The sequence below is a fragment of the Salvelinus alpinus genome, chromosome 7 (assembly GCF_045679555.1).
Source record: "Salvelinus alpinus chromosome 7, SLU_Salpinus.1, whole genome shotgun sequence".
In the NCBI taxonomy this organism is placed as follows: Eukaryota; Metazoa; Chordata; class Actinopteri; order Salmoniformes; family Salmonidae; genus Salvelinus; species Salvelinus alpinus.
This window is the reverse complement of record NC_092092.1, coordinates 50,880,828-50,905,605: the sequence shown is the minus strand read 5'-3', so window position 1 is coordinate 50,905,605 and position 24,778 is coordinate 50,880,828. Positions and strand designations below refer to the sequence as shown.

The 24,778-nt window shown below is 42.2% G+C and overlaps 1 protein-coding gene across 2 annotated transcripts; it reads left to right on the top strand.

Annotated features, from left to right (window-relative positions):
- Window positions 1–10,703: 10,703 nt before the first annotated feature.
- Window positions 10,704–22,164, top strand: LOC139581162 (proteinase-activated receptor 4). Of its 2 annotated transcripts, XM_071410640.1 has the most exons (3): window positions 10,704–11,110; window positions 12,685–13,697; window positions 21,939–22,164. In XM_071410640.1, exons 1-3 carry the CDS (start codon window positions 10,999–11,001, stop codon window positions 21,960–21,962), a joined length of 1,149 nt encoding a protein of 382 aa, XP_071266741.1. In that variant the 5' UTR covers window positions 10,704–10,998; the 3' UTR covers window positions 21,963–22,164. The 2 variants fall into 2 exon arrangements, with proteins under 2 accessions (XP_071266741.1, XP_071266740.1); XM_071410639.1 differs by lacking the exon at window positions 21,939–22,164 and having other exon boundaries at window positions 10,861–11,110; window positions 12,685–14,165.
- Window positions 22,165–24,778: the final 2,614 nt, after the last annotated feature.

The window sequence follows — 24,778 nt, the reverse complement described above, 5'->3', positions numbered from 1 at the left end:
AACCTTTATTTAACCAGGTAGGCAAATTGAGAACACGTTCTCATTTACAATTGCGACCTGGCCAAGATAAAGCAAAGCAGTTCGACACATACAACAACACATAGTTACACATGGAGTAAAACAAACATATAGTCAATGATACAGTGAAAAAAAAAAATAAGTCTATATACAATGTGAGCAAGTGAGGTGAGATAAGGGAGGTGAAGGCAAACAAATATATGTATAAATAAATAAAAATATAAAAAGGCCATGGTGGCGAAGTAAATACAACACAGCAAGTAAAATAAAACTTAAAACACTGGAATGGTTGGTTTGCAGTGGAAGAAAGCGCAAAGTAGAGACAGAAATAATGGGGTGCAAAGGAGCAAAATAAATAAATAAATACAGTAGGTAAAGAGGTAGTTATTTGGGCTAAATTATAGATGGGCTATGTACAGGTGCAGTAATCTATGAGCTGCTCTGACAGCTGGTGCTTAAAGCTAGTGAGGGAGATAAGTGTTTCCAGTTTCAGAGATTTTTGTAGTTCGTTCCAGTCATTGGCAGCAGAGAACTGGAAGGAGAGGCGGCCAAAGGAAGAATTGGTTTTGGGGGTGACCAGAGAGATAAACCTGCTGGAGCGCGTGCTACAGGTAGGTGTTGCTATGGTGACCAGCGAGCTGAGATAAGGGGGGACTTTACCTAGCAGGGTCTTGTAGATGACCTGGAACCAGTGGGTTTGGCGACGAGTATGAAGCGAGGGCCAGCCAACGAGAGTGTACAGGTCGCAGTGGTGGGTAGTATATGGGGCTTTGGTGACAAAACGGATGGCACTGTGATAGACTGCATCCAATTTATTGAGTAGGGTTTTGGAGGCTATTTTGTAAATGACATCACCGAAGTCGAGGATTGGTAGGATGGTCAGTTTTACAAGGGTATGTTTGGCAGCATGAGTGAAGGATGCTTTGTTGCGGAATAGGAAGCCAATTCTAGATTTAACTTTGGATTGGAGATGTTTGATGTGAGTCTGGAAGGAGAGTTTACAGTCTAACCAGACACCTAGGTATTTGTAGTTGTCCACATATTCTAGGTCAGAGCCGTCCAGAGTAGTGATGTTGGACAGGCGGGCAGGTGCAGGCAGCGATCGGTTGAAGAGCATGCATTTAGTTTTACTTGTATTTAAGAGCAATTGGAGGCCACGGAAGGAGAGTTGTATGGCATTGAAGCTCGCCTGGAGGGTTGTTAACACAGTGTCAAAAGAAGGGCCAGAAGTATACAGAATAGTGTCGTCTGCGTAGAGGTGGATCAGAGAATCACCAGCAGCAAGAGCGACATCATTGATGTATACAGAGAAGAGAGTCGGTCCAAGAATTGAACCCTGTGGCACCCCCATGGAGACTGCCAGAGGCCCGGACAACAGACCCTCCGATTTGACACACTGAACTCGATCAGAGAAGTAGTTGGTGAACCAGGCGAGGCAATCATTAGAGAAACCAAGGCTGTCGAGTCTGCCGATGAGGATGTGGTGATTGACAGAGTCAAAAGCCTTGGCCAGGTCAATGAATACGGCTGCACAGTATTGTTTCCTATCGATGGCGGTTAAGATATCGTTTATGACCTTGAGCGTGGCTGAGGTGCACCCATGACCAGCTCTGAAACCAGATTGCATAGCGGAGAAGGTATGGTGGGATTCGAAATGGTCGGTAATCTGTTTGTTGACTTGGCTTTCGAAGACCTTAGAAAGGCAGGGTAGGATAGATATAGGTCTGTAGCTGTTAGGGTCAAGAGTGTCCCCCCCTTTGAAGAGGGGGATAACCGCAGCTGCTTTCCAATCTTTGGGAATCTCAGACGACACGAAAGAGAGGTTGAAAAGGCTAGTAATAGGGGTGGCAACAATTTCAGCAGATAGTTTTAGAAAGAAAGGGTCCAGATTATCTAGCCCGGCTGATTTGTAAGGGTCCAGATTTTGCAGCTCTTTTAGAACATCAGCTGACTGTATTTGGGAGAAAGAGAAATGGGGAAGGCTTGGGCGAGTAGCAGAGGGGAGGGCAGTGCTGTTGTCCGGGGTAGGGTTAGCCAGGTGGAAAGCATGGCCAGCCGTAGAAAAATGCTTATTGAAATTCTCAATTATAGTGGATTTGTCGGTGGTGACAGTGTTTCCTATCTTCAGAGCAGTTGGAAGCTGGGAGGAGGTGTTCTTATTCTCGGATTGATTGGTTCCCAATCAGAGGCAGCTGTTTATCATTGTATCTGATTGGGGATCCTATTTAGGTTGCCATTTTCCAGTTTTGGTTTGTGGGTTATTGTCTATGTGATGTTGCATGTTTGCACTCAGTGTTATAGCGGTCAGGTTCGTTTTGTTATTTTGTATTGTTAAGTGTTCTTCATTATTAAAAGGAAGAATGTATTCTAATCACGCTGCGCCTTGGTCTCCTCACTACGACGATCGTGACAAGTATTTAAATCAGCCTTCTGATTACAATGAATAGCAAGACGTGCCGCTCTGTTCTGGCCCAGCTGCATCTTAAGTAGGTTTTTCCTTGCAGCACTCAACCACACGACTGGACAATAATCAAGATAAGATAAAAGGACTTGCTTCTCTTTATTAGAATCTCTTTATTATGGACAGACCTCTTAAAATCTTTACAACCATTGAATCCACACTACCGGTTAATGGTTTTAGAACACCTACTCATTCAAAGGTTTTTCTTTATTTTTACTATTTTCTACATTCTACATTCTTCAAATAGCCACCCTCTGCCTTGATGACAGCTTTGCACACTCTTGGCATTCTCTATACCAGCTTCACCTGGAATGCTTTTCCAACAGTCTTGAAGGAGTTCCCACATATTCTGAGCACTTGTTGGCTGCTTTTCCTTCACTTTGCGGTCCAACTCATCCCAAACCATCTCAATTTGGTTGAGGTCGGGGATTGTGGAGGCCAGGTCATCTGATGCAGCCCTCCATCACTCTCCTTACACAGCCTGGAGTTGTTGGGTCATTGTCCTGTTGAAAAACAAATGATAGTCCCACTAAGCCCAAACCAGATGGGATGGCATATCGCTGCAGAATTCTGTGGTAGCCATGATGGTTAAGTGTGTCTTGAATTCTAAATAAATCACAGACAGTGTCACCAGCAAAGCACCTCCACACCATAACAGCTTCTCCCCCATGCTTTACGGTGGGAAATACACATGCGGAGATAATCCGTTCACCCACACCGCATCTCACAAAGACACGGCGGTTGGAATACAATTTGGAATCCAGACCAAAGGACAAATTTCCACCAGTCTAATGTCCATTGTTCGTGCTTCTTGGCCCAAGCAAGTCTCTTTTTATTATTTGTGTCCTTTAGTATTGGTTTCATTGCAGCAATTCGACCATGAAGGCCTGATTCACTCAGTCTCCTCTGAACAGTTGATGTTGAGAAGTGTCTGTTACTTGAACTTTGTGAAGCATTTATTTTGGCTGCAATTTCTGAGGCTGTTAACTCTAATGAACTTATCCTCTGCTGCAGGGGTAACTCTGGGTCTTCCATTCCTGTGGCGGTCCTCATGAGAGCCAGTTTCATCATAGCGCTTGATGGTTTTTGCAACTGCACTAGAAGAAACTTCATGTCTTAAAGTGTCTTTTAACTTCTTGACGCAGGGATCCCTTTAGCGGGATCATTTTTGTAAACAACCGCTGAATTGCAGAGCGCCAAATTCAAAGAAAATACTACACATATTTATAATCATGAAATCACAAGTAAAATATACCAAAACACAGCTTAGCTTGTTGTTAATCCACCTATCGTGTCAGATTTTGAAAATATGCTTTACAGCGAAAGCAATCCAAGCGTTTGTGAGTTTATCAATCACTAGACAAAACAGTAAGAATAGCTAGCCGCAAATTAGCTTGGTCACGAAAGTCAGAAAAGCAATACAATTAATCGCTTACCTTTGATGATCTTCGGATGTTTGCACTCACGAGACTCCCAGTTACACAATAAATGTTATTTTTGTTCGATAAAGATTATTTTTATAACCAATAACCGCCATTTGGTTTGCGCGTTATGTTCAGAAAACCATAGGCTCGTTCCGGTCCTGAAGGGCAGACGAAAATTCCAAAAAGTATCCGTAATGTTCGTAGAAACATGTCAAACGTTTTTTATAATCAATCCTCAGGTTGTTTTTAACATACATAATCGATAATATTTCAACCGGACGGTAAACTATTCAATACTACAGAGAAAGAAAATGTCCAGCTACAACTCTCGGGCGCATGAACTAATCAAAGGCCACCTGACGCGTTTTGATAAATCTCGCTCATTTTTCTAAATAAAAGCTTGAAACTATGTCTAAAGCCTGGTCACAGCCTGAGGAAGCCATTGGAAAAGGAATCTGGTTGATACCCCTTTAAATGGAGGATGGGCAAGCAATGGAACAGGGATTTTTCCAAATAAAAGGCACTTCCGGGTTGGATTTCCTCAGGTTTTCGCCGGCAAAATCAGTTCTGTTATACTCACAGACAATATTTGGGCAGTTTTGAAAACTCTAGAGTGTTTTCTATCCTAATCTGTCAATTATATGCATATTCTAGCATCTGGGCCTGAGAAATAGTCAGTTTACCAAACATAAAAATAGTGCCCCCTAGCTGAACGAGGTTAAACTGCACTAGACTGACCTTCATGTCTTATGATGGACTGTTGTTTCTCTTTGCTTATTTGAGCTGTTCTTGCCATAATATGGACTTGATCTTTTACCAAATAGGGCTATCTTCTGTATACCCCCATACCCTGTCACAATACAACTGATTGTGTTGTGCATTAAGAAGGAAAGAAATTCCACAAATTAACTTGTAAGAAGGTACACCTGTTAATTGAAATGCATTCCAGGTGACTACCTCATTAATCTGGTTGAGAGAATGTCAAGAGTGTGCAAAGCTGACATCAAGGGTGGCTATTTGAATTGATTTGATTTGTTTTAACACTTTTTTGGTTACTACATGATTCCATAGGTGTCATTTCATAGTTTTCACTATTATTCTACAATGTAGACAATAGTAAAAAATAAAGAAAAACCCATGAATGAGTATGTGTTCTTAAACCTTTGACTGGTAGTGTACATGTTTTGCCCATGCCAGTTTACAATCTAAGGTAAAACCAAGTAATTTAGTCTCCTCAGCTTGTCCAACAGCCACACCATTCATTACCAGATTCAGCTGAGGTCTTGAACTTTTGTAGCAAATACAATGCTCTTAGTTTTAGAGATGTTCAGGACCAATTTATTACTGGCAACCCATTCCAAAACAGACAGCAACTTGTTGTTAAGGGTTTCAGTGAATTAATTTGCTGTGGTTGTGGATGTGTATATGGTTAAATCATCAGCATACATGGACACACATGCCTTGTTCATTGCCAGTGGCAGGTCATTGGTAAAAATATAAGAGTAGAGGGCCTAGAGAGCTGCCCTGAGGTACACCACACTTTTCATGTTTGACATTAGATAAGCTTCTATTAAAGAAAACCCTTTGAGTTCTATTAGATAGATAGCTCTGAATCCAAAATATGGCAGATGTTGAAAAGCCATAACACAACAGGCTATGGTCAATAATTTTCAAAGGCTGCACTGAAATCTAACAGTACAGCTCCCACAATCTTCTTTTTATGAATTTCTTTCAACCAATCATCAGTCATTTGTGGCAGTGCAGTACATGTTGAGTGCCCTTCTCTATAAGCATGCTGAAAGTATGTTGTTAATTTGTTTAAAGAGAAATAGCAATATATTTGGTCAAACACATTTTTGGGGGTTTGCTAAGAGCTAGAAGTAAGCTGATGGGTCTGCTGCTAGAACCAGTAAAGGCCGCTTTACCACTCTTGGGTAGCAGCTTTGGCTTCCCTCCAGGCCTGAGGACAAAGACTTTCCTCTAGTCTCAGATTAAAGATATGACAGATAGGAGTGGCTATAGAGTCACTTCAAGCTATTTTCTTGTTGTAACAACTGCTTATAGAACTATTTTTGTTCGTTTGAAAGACCCTTCCCCTGTGATAGAGAGACACCACTGTCCTCAACAGTACTCCCGCCGGCTTTGGTCTTTGTCATGGTAGCTAGCAATGTAGGTTACGCTGTTACTCCTCGCAGTTCCAGACAGGACAGGTCACAGGGAAGATTGAAAACAACAACAAACATCAGGAATCTAGACAGCCACAAACCTGGGACAATCCGCGGTCCCAGCCACAATGGCTAACCGGGTCGCGGAATACGTTCAAGCCCTCAAGAAAACCCTGCTAGCTTGATAGGCAGCTAGCTAGGCTAGCTGCTACGCCAAATAGCTCCTCAGACTTGGCCTTGGTCGGCAGGATATCTGGACGGAGAGTAGCAGTCCCAGCAACTGATGCCAACTGCGTTGCGGGATCCAAACTAAAAAGTTAGCTAGCTACTAAGAAACTTTTCACTACACTTTCAAAACAACAAACATTCCAAAACAACAAACCAATCTCTCCCTCGTTCAACAGGTGGCCAACCTTGCTCCACTCCCTGATATACTGGGTGAGCAGACTTCTATTCCAGCCCAGCAATAATACACATTATTATCAACTCATTGGGTTTGATAAGTTGAATCAGGTGTGTTAGTGCTGGGCTGGAACAGAAGCCTGCACACCCAGCACATCTCCAGGAGAAGGATTGGCCTGTTACAGTTATACTACATTTGTAGCCTACATTGTGTGTGACTTTTAACTGTATTGTTGTATACAACATTTGCTAACATAAGTACACATACAACCCATGGAATACAAGGATGTGTTAGCAGTCTTTTGGGACATTCACTTGGACCTCTTCATTGGCAGACAAGCTTCCGCAGCTCTCCATATCTGAGGACAGGCATCACAAAGAAACAGGCTTAATTTTATTATATTTAGACAGCCCTGACTATTATATATCTGACTATCTTCTTAGTTTTCCTCTCTAGGGAATATAACTGGAGAATATTTTCATAACGTCATCATACAACCTGCCCTATCTAAATAGTACACTTACTCAATTTCTGACAGCTGGAGCAGAAAACTATTTCACCCTCTTCCATTGCTGTTATCTACAAATGCATTTGGAGCATGCATTTTGAATTTCCAATGACGAATAAGCCTATATCAAGATAACAAGCTAATATGAAGTTAACTAGATGATATTTCACTTAGCTATAGTATGTACAGTTGGCTAGCTAGCTAACAAGCAGTTCATTAGCCTACACACAGTGGCCTGCTGTAGCTAGCTAATAATATATATATTTTGTTTACATTTTCAAAATGTATTTACTTACTTACTTGAATAGGTTCACGCCCACACCCACGAAGCGGCCAATCTTTTGGAGTGAAGAGTTGTCAAGCGGCAGTCCACTTCTGGTCGAAATGTACAGTTAGTGGTAACTCCTATTAAATCCCATTGAGAGCATACAACTTGAATTATTGCATCTCATTGTGTTGTTGCCCTCCGTTGGCTAGCTAGATAGCTAAAATTGGCCCTTTCCAAAATTAGCCATGGATGGAGATAGGGATTTGGACTTGTGGTTTTACTTAATTCTCCGTACTGGCCAATGATTATAATGGCGATTCTGATCCAACCATTAATTCATACATTGTTGTGCCCCTGGCCTGAGCGGATGGAAGTTCAATATCTACCTAGATGTAGAAGGCTAATGTTACGTAGCTAACATTTTCCATGAATGGAAGTTAGGCTAGCAAACAAGCATTTTAGCCAGATACCCTAGGACAACAAAAAATAAAAGCGTGTATTGTATGATAGAGTGATAGACGATTTCGTCAAAATGAAAGAGAGGAAGATGGCATTGGCTTTTTCTACAAGTAGGGTGAGTCAACATGTTTTTCTTCTTGCACACACACACACACACACACACACACACGCAGACACGCACACACACAGAAATCAGAACCATGGACAGCCACAAAATATTTAGCTGTTGATTGGACTAAATTGTTTTTGGTATCTTTTAGTTGTCACTGTATTAGACTAAGCAGAGGTGATTTGATGTTGTTGGTGAAATGGGGCTGGAATAGTGGAGGCAGCTCCTGTTTTCTTTGCGACTTGCGGTAACTCTCTGTGGGTCTTTAATGGTCCGAAAATGTCGGTAACAACTGGCTTGACAATTCTGTAGGTCATGTAACTGTCTGTTACATGCATATGCATTGTAGACTTCACCGGACAGCGGTTGCTATCCGGTTTTGTGATAAAACAAATGTGTGTTTTGAATTTATTCTGCCACTGTCTTCTTATTGTCTCTGCATTGAGGTCTATACATAATGGTCGCAGGGCACATTAATGAACAGGTTATAGCGCAAACAACGCAGGGGTAATAAATGAGTGACACTCTTGACCAGTCGTAAGTTGGGTGGGTTTAAACCAGAATAATAACCTTAGTCTTCATTACAATACATTTGACTAGGTATGTTGTTTTTGTTCATGTCCTTTTTGTTTGATTTGATTAATAACCAAGCATAGCCTCCCCTCCTCTCAATGAAGACAGTTTTTTTATCATGCCCAATGCGTTTCACCAAGTAGTCAAGACTATCGGGTTTGGCTCATGATACCGCTTTAAAATAGATGTTAATCAACAAAGCTTTATTTAAAAGTTTGTCAGCAGCAAAACAGTGAGTGGACATCCCCTTTTTATCTACGTAGGCTATGACGTTATTTTAGCCAGTTCCTGTTATTATTTTGGATGTACATAAAAAAAACTCTATGTAGGCTATATGCTCATCATGGTAGGAAAGATAAGATAATCTGGTGACACTCCTATTTTGAAACATTTAAGTTAGTTTCCTCTAGCAACTTCTTGTTTTCTTGTTTGATTAATTAATAAACCCTTACCTTACTATGACAAAAGCTGGTTCCACAGTAATGCATCTGGTGTCTTTTTTATCCTGGCCATGCATAAGTAGCCTATCCATAAAAGGTTTCTAAATGGTCTACTTGTGAGGCTTTTGCATGATTCACAATTCACATGGTCCTCCCTGCATTTCTCCATTCGGCTTTTATTCATCCCCATTTCCAAAGAGCGCCTATTGTCCAATTACAATTATACTTGAGTCATTTAGCAGACGCTCTTATCCAGGAGCAATTAGGGTTAAGTGCCTTGCTCAAGGGCACACCTAGATATTTTTCACTTAGTCGGCTCAGGGATTCAAACCAGCAACCTTTCGGGTTAATGAACCAATGCTCTTAACTGCTAGGCTACCTGCCAAAGATACACTCCTCCAAACATAGGCTATTCAAAATGTTCTGTCCTATAAGCCATATCAACAGTAGGCTTATTGAGAACGCGACTCACTCATAAAATACAATTTACGGGAGCCTAGTATTTTATATTGAGGTGAAGTGTGATGTGTAAAGGCCTATACTCACTGAAGCCAATTACAACAATCTTTGAATCTTAATTGGAGTTTTTTGAAAATGTGGTCACATAAAAAAAAGAAGAGAGATTTCACCGTAGTTTTGCAAAGTTCTTTGAGTAAATGTGTTTGGTAACACTTTGCCAGATGCAATAAGACAATTACAGAAACACATTATCAGTAATAGCCTGTTGAGGCTGAATATATAAACACCAGCGTGGCACACACACACACACTTCCCCTACATCCGTGATCCCTCTTTTCCGTCAGCTAAGATCCTATCGTTTCCTGTGAGATGTCAGCAATTCACATGAAAACACATCAGCATAACATTCGCTAAGCACTGTGGACACAGAAGTTGAAGTCCTTCTTAATCCACTTGCCCTGTGCTAGAAGGGACAAGGACTGTAATGCTTATGTGTTGCAGACCCTATTTGACTTTGCTATTAGTCCTTTCAAGGCCGTTGCCTTGATATGCCCCTGTTCTTCTCTGACGGAAGTGTCTGCTCCTCATGCAGGCCTCTACCTCTCTCCTCACAGTTACCATACTGGGGACACAGGACATGTGCTTATCCAGCTTGATAGACTGTGTGTTTGTAATGTTTATTTGTGTGTGTCCGAGTAGGGTTGCTTGGTATACGTGTGCGGAAGGACAGACTGCCAAGACAGGAGGAGCAGATAAACCAAGCTACGTGAAAAATAGAGGTCTCATATAAAAGGAATGGTTGGATATTTATACAAGAGAGTATTTGGGTGGAAAGCACAACCTCTCTGCCCAGTGTAGGATTATTGAAGCTTATTTGACAACAGCTTGTCCTCCTAAGAACGGCAGGAATGTATATCCTCTGGCGTAAAGACCTGAAATTTTTTGTGGGTTGTGTTTTAAATGGCATCTGAGGATGCACGATTGAGTCCAGTATGGACAACAAAGATTGCTGCAAGGGAGAGGTGGATTGGGAACATACGGCTGTTGTTAGGACAGGATATTTTCAATGAATGTCAGAACATGGAACTCTTGAGCACAATGACACTTACTTAGGAAGTGTGTGTGTGTGGTTGTATGTGTGTGTTTGTGTGTGTGTGCTCTTACGAGAAAGGGTCATTGGGTGTGAGTGGATGTCTGTCTGGAATAATGCATGCCTTACTATGGCCCCAGAGGTGAAATTACCATATTTCCTGTTCCTCAAAGCGTGGCGAAGATCAACTCACCGCTCTCTCCTCATATGAATCACAGCATGAGATGGACAATGTCATGCCCCCACCACCAAACATGCACCTCCCCCAGAGGCAGAACTAGACACACAGCTGGACCATATTAGAATTGAGCATAGGAGTACAGTGTAGAAGAGACCGGTGTAGTCTGTTGACGTCAAGCTGCTGAACTCATCTGAGACACAGTGAAGACTCTTGACAAACTTTGTCAGGAATACAGTGATTTGAAGGGTGATATTGTGGCAAAGGAGATAACAATTTCAGACTTCACTGTATTACATCACAGGACTTGGGACACGGGGGGCTGCGTTACACGGAGCAGAGAAAGGAAGGAAGGGAGAGGCAGCTTTCTCTGCTTGTGGAAGTAGCTCCTAACCATAAATTATAGCTTTCGCTGTGAGAGAGTACGGATCCTCTGCAGCACCATGAGTCTCTTTGCTCCAGCCGGGACTCTGCTATTGCTGCTCTCGCTCTCTGCTCTCCGCCATGGCTGTTCCTCCTCTCCCACCACGGAAGAGTGCACTGGCATGGGCGTCCGTAAGTTGGTGCATCTTTTTCTTCTTCTTCTTTCGATCCAAACTCCTTCAGGTCACTTTCATTAAGCAAACCCTTCGTATGGGTTTGCTTAATGTGTGTGTTTGTGCGTGAATTATTTGTATTTTGGTAGGTGTTCATGTACGTAGCTTGGATGTGGTCATTTCAGTTGAGGAAGCTTATCTTTCCTGTGATTTTGAAGATATACCGGCATGCAAGCCAATCTACTGCCTCTTATCTACTGAGTAGGAATGTGTTCTCTATAGGGTAGTTTATGTACATTATTGCCATATACCGGCCAGCTATTTCCTATAATTTAAATTATTAGCTGAAATGAGCCTGAGTTCTCTGGGAACTGTCACTATAGCCTGCCACTTAACTGTAATGGCTAAAACAACATCAGGCTAAACTGGAATGTAAATGTCATTGGTGATTGAAAAAAATGAGTGTTCACAACGCTGAGCCACTACACGCACAGGCAAAGTGCTGAAAAAGAGAGGTAACCCTCTTAGAAAAAAGGTGCTATCTAGAACCAACAAGGGTTCTTTGGCTGTCCCCATAGAAGAACCCTGTGATTTTTGGTTCCAGATAGAACTCTTTTGGGTTCCATGTAGAACTCTCTGTGTAAAGGGTTCTACCTTGAACCCAAAAGGGTTCTACCTGGAACCCAAAACATTTATACTATGGTGACAGCCGTTATACTTGTGGAACCCTTTTTTCTAAGTGTGTAGGAGCTAAATGAGCTTCATCTATCTGCATTTCAAATGTGATAAATATACTGAACAAAAATATAAAGGCAACATGTAAAGTGTTTCATAAGCTGAAATAAAAGATCCCAGACATTCTCCATAAAAGCTTATGCACAAATTTCTTTACATCCCTGTTAGTGAGAATTTCTCCTCCTCCTCCTTCTCCTGTCCTTCCGGGACAGATGGCAGACAATGTCGCAATGATGTGTACACAATTCCTGGTAACTGAAAATGCCCTAGCTCTTCAATGGCCTGCTTACTCACCAGACATTTCATCCATTGACATGTCATCCATGTTTGGGATACTCTGGATCGACGTGTACAACGACGTGTACGACAGCGTGTTCCAGTTCCCGCCAATATCCAGCAACTTCACACACCTTCGGACATACAGTACCACAGACCACTTTAATGGTCTTGCCAGACCCCTCCCATGACCATAGGTTATTTTGAAGCTGATGAGATCACTTTGTTCTTAATGATCTGAATCCTAGCTTGAGATCCACTCGCGTAACTCAAGTTTTCACCCAACATGTCTTTTCGACTACGGATGTAAGCTTTTCCTGCAAGCTTTTCGCATTGGGCTGAATCCTAACTTAAGAAATGCAGGCATATCTCCATCCTTTGTGTATATCACACATTGATGTTATTTGAAGTTTGTGTCACCTACACATTTCAAGTTAGGGGTATGCTTTATCTGAATGCTTAACTAGGATGCACAGCTTTTGCTAGGTAAAATATCAGTATATGAATGCATTTATACTGAAAATAAATTTCATGCAGAACCTCTAACAAATCATCAAATCTCTTCTGTTTCTACCTCGACAGGGCTGCGCTCCTTCAAGCTGGTGTCCAACTGCAACTTCACCACCCTGAAAGACAAGCAGATCCAGGAGGTGCAGGCTCCCACCACCGTGCTCTACGTGCCCATGCTCTACCTGGTAGCCTTCACTGTGGGCCTCCCGGCTAACCTCCTGGCCCTGTGGGTCCTTCTGTTCTGTACCAAGAAGATGCCATCCACCATCCTCCTTATCAACCTCACCGCCACCGACCTCATGATACTGATGGTGCTCCCCTTCCGCATAGTCTATCACTTCCAGGGCAACGACTGGGTCTTCGGCGAGCCCTTCTGCCGCGTGGTCACGGCGCTCTTCTACGGCAACATGTACGGCTCGGTGCTGTGCCTGGCGTTCATCGCCGTCGACCGCTACGTGGCATTGGTGCACCCGTTCGGTGCCAAAACCCTCCGCAGCCACCGCACCTCCCTTTACATGAGCCTGGGCGTGTGGGTGGTGGTGCTGGCCGCCATGGTGCCTCTCCTCGTCTCCCGCCAGTCCTACAAGCTGGACGAGCCGAGCATAACCACGTGCCACGACGCGTTGCCTGAGGAGGAGCATGAGAACTACTTCCTGTCCTACTTTCTTACACTCTTCTTTCTCTGCTTCCTGCTCCCCCTGCTGGTCGTCCTCTACTGCTACGGCTCCGTGATACGCACCCTAGTGGCGGGAGGCCAGCGCTACGCCCACGCTGTGCGCGTCACTGTGCTAGTGCTGGTAGTGTTCGTTGGCTGCCTGCTACCCAGCAACGTCCTCCTTCTCCTGCACTACTCCGACTCCTACCTGGTGGATGACGGGGAGGACCTGTACGTGCCCTACATGGTTAGCCTAGCTGTTAGCACGTTGAACAGCTGCATCGACCCCTTCATCTTCTACTACGTCTCTGACGACTTCAGGGAAAAGGTCAGGACGGTGCTGTGTTGCCGCGGCGACAACGGGAGAAACTCGACCACGGGGAACCAGGTGTCCTATTCGTCCACCTCAAAGGGGACGCAAAGGTCAAAGGTGACACTGCTGTCCAAGTCTAGTCGGAGCCCGGTGACGTCAGAGGGGGAGGTAGCATGCAGATAGGCATTAGAGAACTAGACGTGTAGGCACTAGGATCAGACGAAGACTCAATCTTGTGTTGTGGAACACAATGTTTTCCTCTGGTTTACGTGAGACGCATCTCATTTATACAGCCAATGACTTTTATCGTATATTGTGAATAGCAAAAAATGGATGGCATTTCTGTGCAATTTCCATAAACATGCAGTCAATGGAGGGAGGTGTTTAGGAACCATCATCATACAGGGATACAATAGTCTCTTTAGATATCCACTTTGCCTCCCACAATTTTCAAATGCTCTTCACTGTTGCCTATGGTCTGGTTTTCGAGATGAGGGTTTGTATCATTAGAGTTCTACAGGATTACACAGTCACTCTATATTAATGGACTGTCTTATATAAATACGACAAAATGGGAAAAACACAGCTGCAGGGTGTGTTGTCCCTATTCTTCGGTCTAGGTCAGTGGTTCCCAAACTTTTTATAGTCCCATACCCCTTCAAACATTCAACCTCCTGCTGCATACCCCCTCTAGCACCGGGGTCAGCACACTCTCAAATGTTGTTTTTGCCATCATTGTAAGCCTGCCACACACACACACACACTATACAAATCATCTATTAAACATAAGAATGAGTGTGAGTTTTTGTCATAACCTGGCTTGTGGGAAGTGACAAAGAGCTCTTATAGGACCAGGGCACAAATAATAATATAATAATAATCAATAATTTTGCTCTTTATTTAACCATCTTACATATAAATCTTATTTGTACATCGAAAATTGTGAATAACTCACCACAGGTTAATGAGAAGGATGAGCTTAAAAGGATGCACATAACTCTGCAATGTTGGGTTGTATTGGAGAAAGTCTTAAATCATTTCCCACACAGTCTGTGCCTGTATTTAGTTTTCATGCTAGCGAGGGCTGAGAATCCACTCTCAAATAGGTACATGGTTGCAAAGGGCATCAGCGTCTTAACAGCACGATTTGCCAAGGCAGGACACTCAGAGCCCATCCCAATCCAGACATCTGGCAGTGGCTTCTGATTAAATAACATTTTCACAGAACCGCTTGTTGCAATTTCAATGAGGCTCTCTTGTTCAGATATCGGTAAGTGGACTGAAGGCAGGGCATGAAAGGGATAACGAATCCAGTTGTTTGTTTCATCCGTTTCGGGAAAGTACCTACGTAATTGCGCACCCAACTCACTCAGGTGCTTTGCTATATCAACTTTTACATTGTCCGTAAGATTGAGTTCATTTGCACACAAAAAAATCATATAATGATGGAAAGACCTGTGTGTTGTCCTTGTTAATGCAGAAAGAGAAGAGCTTCAACTTCTTAATCATAGACTCAATTTTGTCCCGCACATTGAATATAGTTGCGGAGAGTCCCTGTAATCCTAGATTCAGATCATTCAGGTGAGAAAAAACATCACCCAGATAGGCCAGTCGTGTGAGAAACTCTTCATCATGCAAGTGGTCAGACAAGTGAAAATTATGGTCAGCAAAGAAAACTTTAAGCTCGTCTCTCAATTTAAAAAAACGTGTAAATACTTTGCTCATTGATAACCAGCGCACTTCTGTATGTTGTAAAAGCGTTACATGGTCGCTGCCCATATCATTGCACAGTGCAGAAAATACACAAGAGTTCAGGGGCATTGCTTTAACTATTTTCACTGCAGTGTCCAAAACGTCTTTCAAGCTGTCAGGCATTCCCTTGGCAGCAAGAGCCTCTCGGTGGATGCTGCAGTGTGCCCAGGTGGCGTCGGGAGCAACTGCTTGCGCGTGCATTACCACTCCACTATGTCTCCTTGTCATGGCTTTTGCGCCATCAGTAAAGACAAACACATCTTGACCACCAAAGTCCATCTGATGTCACAAAGCTGTCCAGTACTTTAAAAATATCCTCTCCTGTTGTTCTGGTTTCCAGTGGTTTGCAGAAGAGGATCTCTTCCTTAACTGACACGCCATATACGTAACGGACATATACCAGGAGCTGTGCCAGGCCGCCACGTCTGTTGACTCAACCAGCGGTAATGCATATAATTCACTGGCTTGTATGCGAAGCAGTAATTGTTTCAAAACATCTCCTGCCGTATCACTGATGCGTGTTGAAACAGTGTTGTTTGATGAAGACATTGTCTGCATAGTTTTTTTGGCCTTTTCCCCTAGCATTGTCCCAGCCATATCCGCGGCAGCAGGAAGAATTAAGTCCTCCACAATAGTATGGGGCCTGCCTGTCCTAGCCACTCGGTAGCTCACCATATAAGACGCCTCTAGCCCCTTCTTATTAATGGTATCTGTTGCTTCTATACATGTCTTACTACTCGAAAGTCATCTTAGTTCTCGCTCTAGAAAGAGGAGTGGGAGGCCCCAGTGCATAACTGAGCAAGAGGAAAAGTACATTAGAGTGTCTAGTTTGAGAGACAGATGCCTCACAAGTCCTCAACTGGCAGCAAATGCTTGTCCCCTTGCTCAGTTGTGCACCGGGGCCTTCCACTCCTCTTTCTATTCTGGTTAGTGCCAGTTTGCACTGTTCTGTGAAGGGCGTAGTTCACAGCGTTGTACAGGATATTCAGTTTCTTGGCAATTTCTCGCATGGAATAGCCTTAATTTCTCAGAACAAGAATAGACTGACGAGTTTCAGAAGAAAGTTATTTGTTTCTGGCCATTTTGAGCCTGTAATCGAACCCACAAATGCTGATGCTCCAGATACTCAACTAGTCTAAAGAAGGTCTGTTTTATTGCTTTTTTAATCAGAACAATAGTTTCAGCTGTGCTAACATAATTGCAAAAGGGTTTTCTAATGATCAATAAGCCTTTTAAAATGCTAAACTTGGATTAGCTAACACAACGTGCCATTGGAACACAGGAGTGATGGTTGCTGATAATGGGCCTCTGTACGCCTACATAGATATTCCATAAAAAATCAGCCATTTTCAGCTACAATGGTCATTTACAACATTAAATGTCTACACTGTATGTCTGATCAATTTTATGTTATTTTAATGGACAAATAATGTGCTTTTCTTTCAAAAACAAGGACATTTCTAAGTGACCCCAAACTTTTGAACGGTAGTGTATATATATTTACGGCATTGCGCGTAAATAGGATACAGTTTGAGGATACCTGGTCTAGGTGAAATGCCTATATAGAGTGGGTATAACCCTTTCATGATCTACATGTACTGATACAAATATCTCATAGCATGGAATCAGCATTACTACACAGTATTACACATTTGTTTTCATTGTATTATCTCAACAATCCAGGGGTACATTGCTACAGGTAGGGTGACCTATTCCATAGCTTACAGCTCTGTGGTAAATGTTTCAATTGTCTGTGGAATAGCTGAACAGTTTGTACCTAGAGGTCAACAACAGCATATTACATTAAGCCGTTCTATGTGACGCCATCTTTTTTTTCCCATGTAGACGTGTTGGCCAAATATAGGCATGTCCATGTGAAAATGGGTACGCGTCTGGAATGGATTCTATTCATACCATTCTGTGACTGCTTGTCTGGAACACATTCAGGTTTTGGATATTTCCCTCAAAAATCATACATCATGGAGGGTTTTTAAGGTGAAGGATAGAGTCAGCAAAACATCATAATGTGGCTTTGTCAGAATTATATACCTTTCATTTAGCCATTAATAATGATTTTGATGTACATTAGGCTGGTTTATACTTGAATACTTGAATTGGTGGCCTGGTATTTTATAATATTGTTTCCACTGGTATTTATTCAGCTGGCATTTACTAAGAAAGTATGTTGTATTATTGTTGTACTTACGTATATTCACAGGTTTAAAGAAATCACAAAAATAAAGTGCTATAATTTTTTGAAGGGAATGGGAGTTATATCCTATAATATGCTGAAGCACACATATATCACCCCAAATGTGTTTTTTCACACTCTCTCAAACTTCCCTGACATCACTTGAGTGGAAACCAAATGTGGTCTTTGCTTATCTACTGACAATGGTTTTTCCCCAAAACGAAACACAGAAGGAAGTTTCCTCGTCAATTCCGGAGCCAAGACATACACAGTGCACTTGCCTTCGCTGTGGAACATTCCACAGTGGCAGTAAATCAATACTAGCTCCCACTATCAACATGTAAATGGTTGTTTGTCGGGGCTCTCAAAACACATTGAAATACCAAACCACTCTATCAAGAACTATTCATCTTTCAACAGCAATACCAATGTTTATACATGCGCATTTATTTAAACAAAGGGATTAATATCAATGTAACACCAAGTAGACAAAGCCTATGAGTGTGTAATCAAGTGCCAGCAAGCAGTGGATCCAACGCCTTCTTTTGGCCAATTGTGTGGAGTGATAAGGGGTATCATGGCATAGCAGTCTTGGGGGATGGGGGGGAAGGGGGGAATAAGTGAGTGACACCCATGACCAGTCGAAGCGTCTGTTGGGTGGGTCTCAACCAGAATAATAACCTTTGTCTTCATTGGGATTCCAATACATTTGACTAGGTATGTAGTTTTTTGTTCATAAACTTTGAAAATACCAATATTGATAACAATATCTGCATGTGTCTAATGGAATATTTGAATTTACGACGTAGTCTGACATACAAAGAAAACCATTTGTTTAAAATTAACTTTTGCACATATACAAAGGCTTTGGCATCTGAAATACTGTAAGTGCACGTTTGAAAATAGGTTGGTTAGACATTTGTCACTTTTGCAATGTACCAAGTTCTCCTTTTCCTGTATTTGGTTAATTCAATTGAGATTAAGGTTGAACTGAATGAACAACAGAGACAAAATGCAAGTGTAAACACCTCTTGAAATAGTTTGGGGAATGGCCTCGTCTCTGAGGGATGATCCTCAGAGCCTGATCCTTTGATGGCAGATAGCCCTATGTGAGGCAGCTGGCATTGAAATCTCCCCCTCGGAGATTAAAAGGTTCCAATGACAGGTTTTAGCTGGTGATGGTGGGGAGGTGGAGGGTTGTCGGTAACTTTCGCTGTGACACAGCAAGTACGAGAACATGGGTAAGTTTGACATATAAACACATCCCAAGATGTATGCCCATTGGTTGAGAGAGAGGAATGTGATAAGACTGTGCCCATAGGTTAAACAGCAAGCATAAGGAATTTGCATTATGCTGCTCATAGGCTATGAGGCAAATAGGTGAATGACATTCTGTACGTTGATAATGGAAAACACGAGGAGAGACATGATGCTATGCTGATGATGTTCACATTTTTAAACACTAACATACATTCCCATTATGCACATAGAAGAGGAAGCAATGTGAGCTATCCATTCAAACCAGCCATACCGATTGAACCTATGAGATGAACTACTCTAGATTAGAAACTTCTCTTCAGCATGTCATTAATTCCTCTCCAATTGCTGAGCATCAAATCACACCCAATCACATTTTATTAGTCACATGCGCCGAACACAACAGGTGTAGTAGACCTTACAGTGAAATGCTTACTTACAAGCCCTCAACCAACAATGCAGTTAAAAAAATTAGGAATAAGAATAAGAAATAAAAGGAACAAGTAATTAAAGAGCAGCAGTAAAATAACAATAGCGAGACTATATACAGGGGGTACCGGTACAGAGTCAATATTAACTATATAACCGGGGGCACCGGTTAGTCGAGGTAATTGAGGTAATATGTACATGTAGATAGAGTTTTTAAAGTGACTATGCTTAGATAATAACAGAGAGTAGCAGCAGCGTAAAAGAGGGGGGGGGGGGGGGGGCAATGCAAATAGTCTGTGTAGCCATTTGATTAGATGTTCAGGAGTCTTATGGCTTGGGGGTAGAAGCTGTTTAGAAACCTCTTGGTCCTAGACTTAGCGCTCCGATACTGCTTGCCGTGCGGTAGCAGAGAGAACAGTCTATGACAAGGGTGGCTGGAGTCTTTGACAATTGCTAGGGCCTTTCTCTGACACCGCCTGGTATAGACGTCCTGGATGGCAGGAAGCTTGGCCCCAGTGATGTACTGAGCCGTACACACTACCCTCTGTAGTGCCTTGCGGTCGGAGGCCGAGCAGTTGCCATACCATGCAGTGATGCAACCAGTCAGGATGCTCTCGATGGTGCAGCTGTAGAACCTTTTGAGGATCTGAGGACTCATGCCAAATCTTTTCAGTCTCCTGAAGCTGGATGGAAGATGAGAAGGGTAGCTATAGATGTGAGCCAATGAAAATCTGAAAAATCTATAAAAGTAATGGCCCATTTGAGCTTCTCAAAATAGTTAAGTTTGGTTAAAATGCCAAATAATTATTAATTGTACTCAGTAACTAAATGAAGGAGGGAGAAAGAGTATTAATGTTAGTGTTTACACACTTGTATGGGCACTTTCTGTACAGTATGTATAGGACAAATAAACACGCATTCATACCTCTATGTTTGTGAGTGTACCTCCATGTTTGGCGTATGCATGCTGTGTGTGTACGTGTGTGTGTGCATGTGCATTAGAGCAATTAGGATGCACACACTTAACTACTAGACCAATCAATGGACTTTCTCCATGTCAACAGGGTTAGCTTTGGCAAACCCATAGCAGACACTACCAGCCTCATAGTGGGCTGACAAAATGGAGGCTAAATGACCTGTGAGGCTAATGGTTTCTTCCTCTAATGGTCTGGAAAGCCTTAGCATGGCCATTAAAACACAGACAATCAGGTTTAGCAATTCACAGCATCCCCAGAGTAACTCCCCTACGTCATTTCAATTGATTCTCCAAAGAGGCTTTTCTCATGAAGATTATTGGAAAAATAGGATTGTGATAACCGTCAGGGAACCCAGCGTCTGAACACAGGAAACTAAACTGAAACCTGAATGACATTTGGATGAGGTTTTGATCTATTGTAAGGGTTGTTGAGGTGAATTATGTTTGGTAACACATGCAGTATACTCAGGAAAACAAATACATTGTTTGTGGTGGGCAGTGAGACTCAAAATTCAATTGAAGAGAAATGAGTGGTAATACAAACGGAACAGCTAAACTGTCATCGTCATCTCAACTTCTCTGTCACTAAATCATGAACACTGGCCCTTATGTAAGTATTGTGCAATATAATGTGGGTAACAGAAACAATACTGGTCATGATTTGATGAATGGTAAAAAGGTTTACATTTCATCACTTCTTAGTTGGTTTGATTAGTTGTAGTTCAAATATCTAGCTAATTGGTGAAACAGAGGTGAAATGAGGTGAAGAACCAAGACATGCCAGAAACAAAAGTGGTGTAGCCCGACATCTAGTGGAGAAGTTGAGATTCAGCACATTTTGATCATATTCAGGGCCCTGAGCATATGCCACGTCTGCGCTTAGTCCTACTGACGTGAATGTGGCTGCAAAGAGCTGATGTCATACGTTCAACTTAAGATCAGATTCCCTTTGTACTTTCCTATGTTATTCCTATTGCTATAACTATGTTATGGATGATAACATTGCTATTGATGCATTCACTGAAAAACGGAGATAAACCGTAGCGTTGGTCATATATATATCCAGTATGCGTCATGAAGTCTCACTTTGTCGTAAAGTTATGTATCATGTGACTATCTGTTAATACGTTGTCACTTACCTGTCATTTTTACCTATTGCAACCTTTGCGGGTGACACTAGTCTCGTCTTGCTTTGTTTGACGGCACAATGGATCTTGACGCAATGAGTGATAGTGAGAGAATGCTGAGAGTTCAGATATCCCGAGGTCACAGACCTCTAAAGTTAAGCACATAACACTCGAAAACCTGACAAACAAAGTCGAAATTCGAACTAAGTCCTACCTCATCTCCCTTAAGACATATCCACTGCAGTGATGGCTGGTGCTCTTGGTCACTCTCCTAGCAGTGGTCACTGCGACAATGTGATTTTACCGACAAAGGACCATGAAGAGGGCCAGCATGGTCAAGTAGACCAATGTCAAAGAGCAGGACAGCCCGAAGTCCCCAAAATCCTCCCCCAGGGCATCCTGAAGCGCGGTAAAGTTAGGCCTATAAGCAGAGTTAAACTGCAAATTGAAGCTCTACTAGTGGTTCCAATTGATTATGACAGTCTGACTGAAACATTACCAGCTTTTCACCATCTAGGTGTCATATGCCTAACAATACGTGTCTGTTCAAATAGTCATTCCCTTATTTTATCAAAGCCTTGCACTCACGTCTTTAATGTGTGGTTTTTCTCTTTTCTTGTGTCCAGCCAGAGAAAGACAGATGTCACTGAGGAAGAGGAGGAGGGTGATGATGAAACTGATGTTAACACCGTCAGTTAGAAACGTTACACGGCTTAAACCGGACAGCATGCTTTCAAATGTTTACTCCTTGATGAAATTTGTCTGTGTTATATGTAGGCAGGTATATGCTGCAAATATGATATTTTTGTACAACATTCACGTTTGATTAAAATATGTATTGTTAAACCAAAACAACAAGATGTTTGGTTAAGTAATACTGATTTATGTCATAAAAAATTGATTTAGAAGCAGTGAAATTATTCTCACATTATTGTTACAGTAATTAACCCTTCGCAAAATAACAACAGTAACCAAGGGAGGTTAAGTCGGACAAGCTTAGACTTTTATCTTCCTGCGAACATGGAGAAACACACAGTAATAATACTAAGGGAACTCCCAAAATAGGTACTCGGTATTTTTGAGACAACCATCAATTATACTCATATAGGAGCAGACAAAAAGGCCTTCAATGGAACTCTGGAGAGCCCAAGGTGAAATGTCCACTACAAGCTTGCCACAACAAGGGTTGGTGCCCAAACTAATCAGTTGGACGGGCCTTTGATATATTCTTCTTCTTTGATGGGGTTTAACGGCGGTTGGAATCCAATGTTATTGTGAATTACCGCCACCAGCTGGACGGGGTATTCAAACATTGCAGGAAAGGGGAAAACAACATCTTACAAAATTAAACAAATCAACTCACAAAACCCATCCACTTCTTCAATCCCAGTCCACTCCAAAATACATCTCTACACAGGCTCAGGGGCCTGTGAAGGCGAAACATCCACTGACAGGATTTCTTGCACAGACTTGGCTGTGAAATCACAAAGACTCCAAAACAATTCAGCTGCATTCACAATGATTCCAATTTTTTTAGACTTATTCTCTGCTTGTGCTGTACAGTTTATGATCATTGCAATAAATAATACAAAGTCCACTTTTTTAAACATTTCATAGCATTTCATTATCCCTCGGTTGATGTTTCTTCCCCACCACCCGTTCCTTCGAATGTTCACATCGCCTCCAGATAGGTGACACATTGGACACTCCTTACCCTTCTCACCTCATTCTACTTCACCCTAACAGGGAACCCAAACCGGCTGCGCGCGTGCGCCATTGTGCGCCATCGTGCATAAATGTATTTTGTCCCACTACAACAAACGCGATCACGACACGCAGGTTGCACTTGCTAGCTAATTCGTCCTATTTAGCTAGCTTGCTGTTGCTAGCTAATTTTGTCCTGGGATATAAACATTGAGTTGTTATTTTACCTGAAATGCACAAGGTCCTCTACTCCGACAATTAATCCACACATAAAACGGTCAACCGAATCGTTTCTAGTCATCTCTCCTCCTTCCAGGCCTTTTCATCGCTGAACTTATATGGTGATTGGCATCTAAACTTTCATAGTATTTCCACGACGACTGGCAAAACAGTTAGTCTTTCAATGACCCACTTGGATATAACCAATGAGGAGATGGCACGTGGGTACCTGCTTCTACAAACCAATGAGGAGATGGGAGAGGCAGGACTTGCAGCGCGATCTGCATCAGAAATAGGAATGACTTCTATTTTAGCCCTTGGCAAAGAACCGTAGTATGGATGAAGCAAATGTATTTTCTCCATCCACCATACAGGTCAGTTGACGTGCACCAACCACTCCATCGATGTCTTCAGTAATATCCTCTGCCTTTTTTTCTTGCGCCACCCCAGAAATAACCACCTTGATAGGTGCCCTGCTATGAAAATCCATACAGGAAACATTCCACTCCGATATCTTTTTGAGTTTTAAAACATGCTTATTCTGCTCAGCAGACATACAAAAAAATCGAAATATGACCACTTCTTGTGACTCTCACCGACTCCACACGTTCCTCCAACTCATTCCAGATTTTCCTCGAAGATGCTAAATGGATTTCCCAAGTAGCATTGATCCAAAACTCACTCGTCTAAAAACGAGTCTAGTGGTTTCCTATTTTCCACCACAGCTTTACCTCTCTTGTTTGGCCTTTGATATCCATAGGTTGGCACGTTTTTTTCACGGAACTTCCTATGTGAGTAAATGCAGCAGTAGGCCTAGAACTTCCATCGTCGACTAAGTAAATACATAGGCCTAAAGCCAACAAATAAAAACAGTAGAAAATATGATGAAAATTCAGGTTCTTTCAATCACATTCATCTCTCTACATTTTTCTCTTCCACACCAAGGCTTGGTGATTAACGAGGCCGTGTTGGAAAGTGTTGGAAAGATTTTTCAAATACTGAGGAACGATCATTTGCAACGGATATAAACAAACAAAATAAACTTCATTTACAATGTGTGAGGTGAAAAAAAATGACTGAGCTGCTCAGTTTATTAGTGGTGTACCTGTTGAATTAAGACAATCAGAAATCATTCCACTGCCCAAATGGGCACTTACCTACATTTGTATGCAGCAGGCCAGGTAGGACTACATCAATGCATGCTCAGGCGACACGCGCTCACTCAACGTTATCAGGACATAGAAACACAACGGTGGCATAAGCCAAGAGGCAAGAAGATTGATGACAAGCCTATTCCAGCGGTCTTGGAGACAAGGGCAAAAGTGAGCCGGAAGTCTACTGCAGTTATAACTTTGATTGGTGAGCTACACGTGAATGCATTGTTTACATCTAATGCATGTAATAACCAATTAAACCACAAGAGGATATTTTAACACAGATGCAATTCCATTATATCTTCAACTGTTACGTATCAAAGAAACCCACGTTTTAGATTTGGGCAGGTACTTACTGTATAGGCACAAATCTATGGTTAGCAGCAGAA

Bases quoted from the DNA above. Each gene is read 5' to 3' on its own strand.
- LOC139581162 (XM_071410639.1), top strand. From the start codon at position 10,999: ATGAGTCTCTTTGCTCCAGCCGGGACTCTGCTATTGCTGCTCTCGCTC. The intron at 11,111-12,684 runs GTAAGTTGGTGC...CTACCTCGACAG, and splicing joins GTGCACTGGCATGGGCGTCC to GGCTGCGCTCCTTCAAGCTG.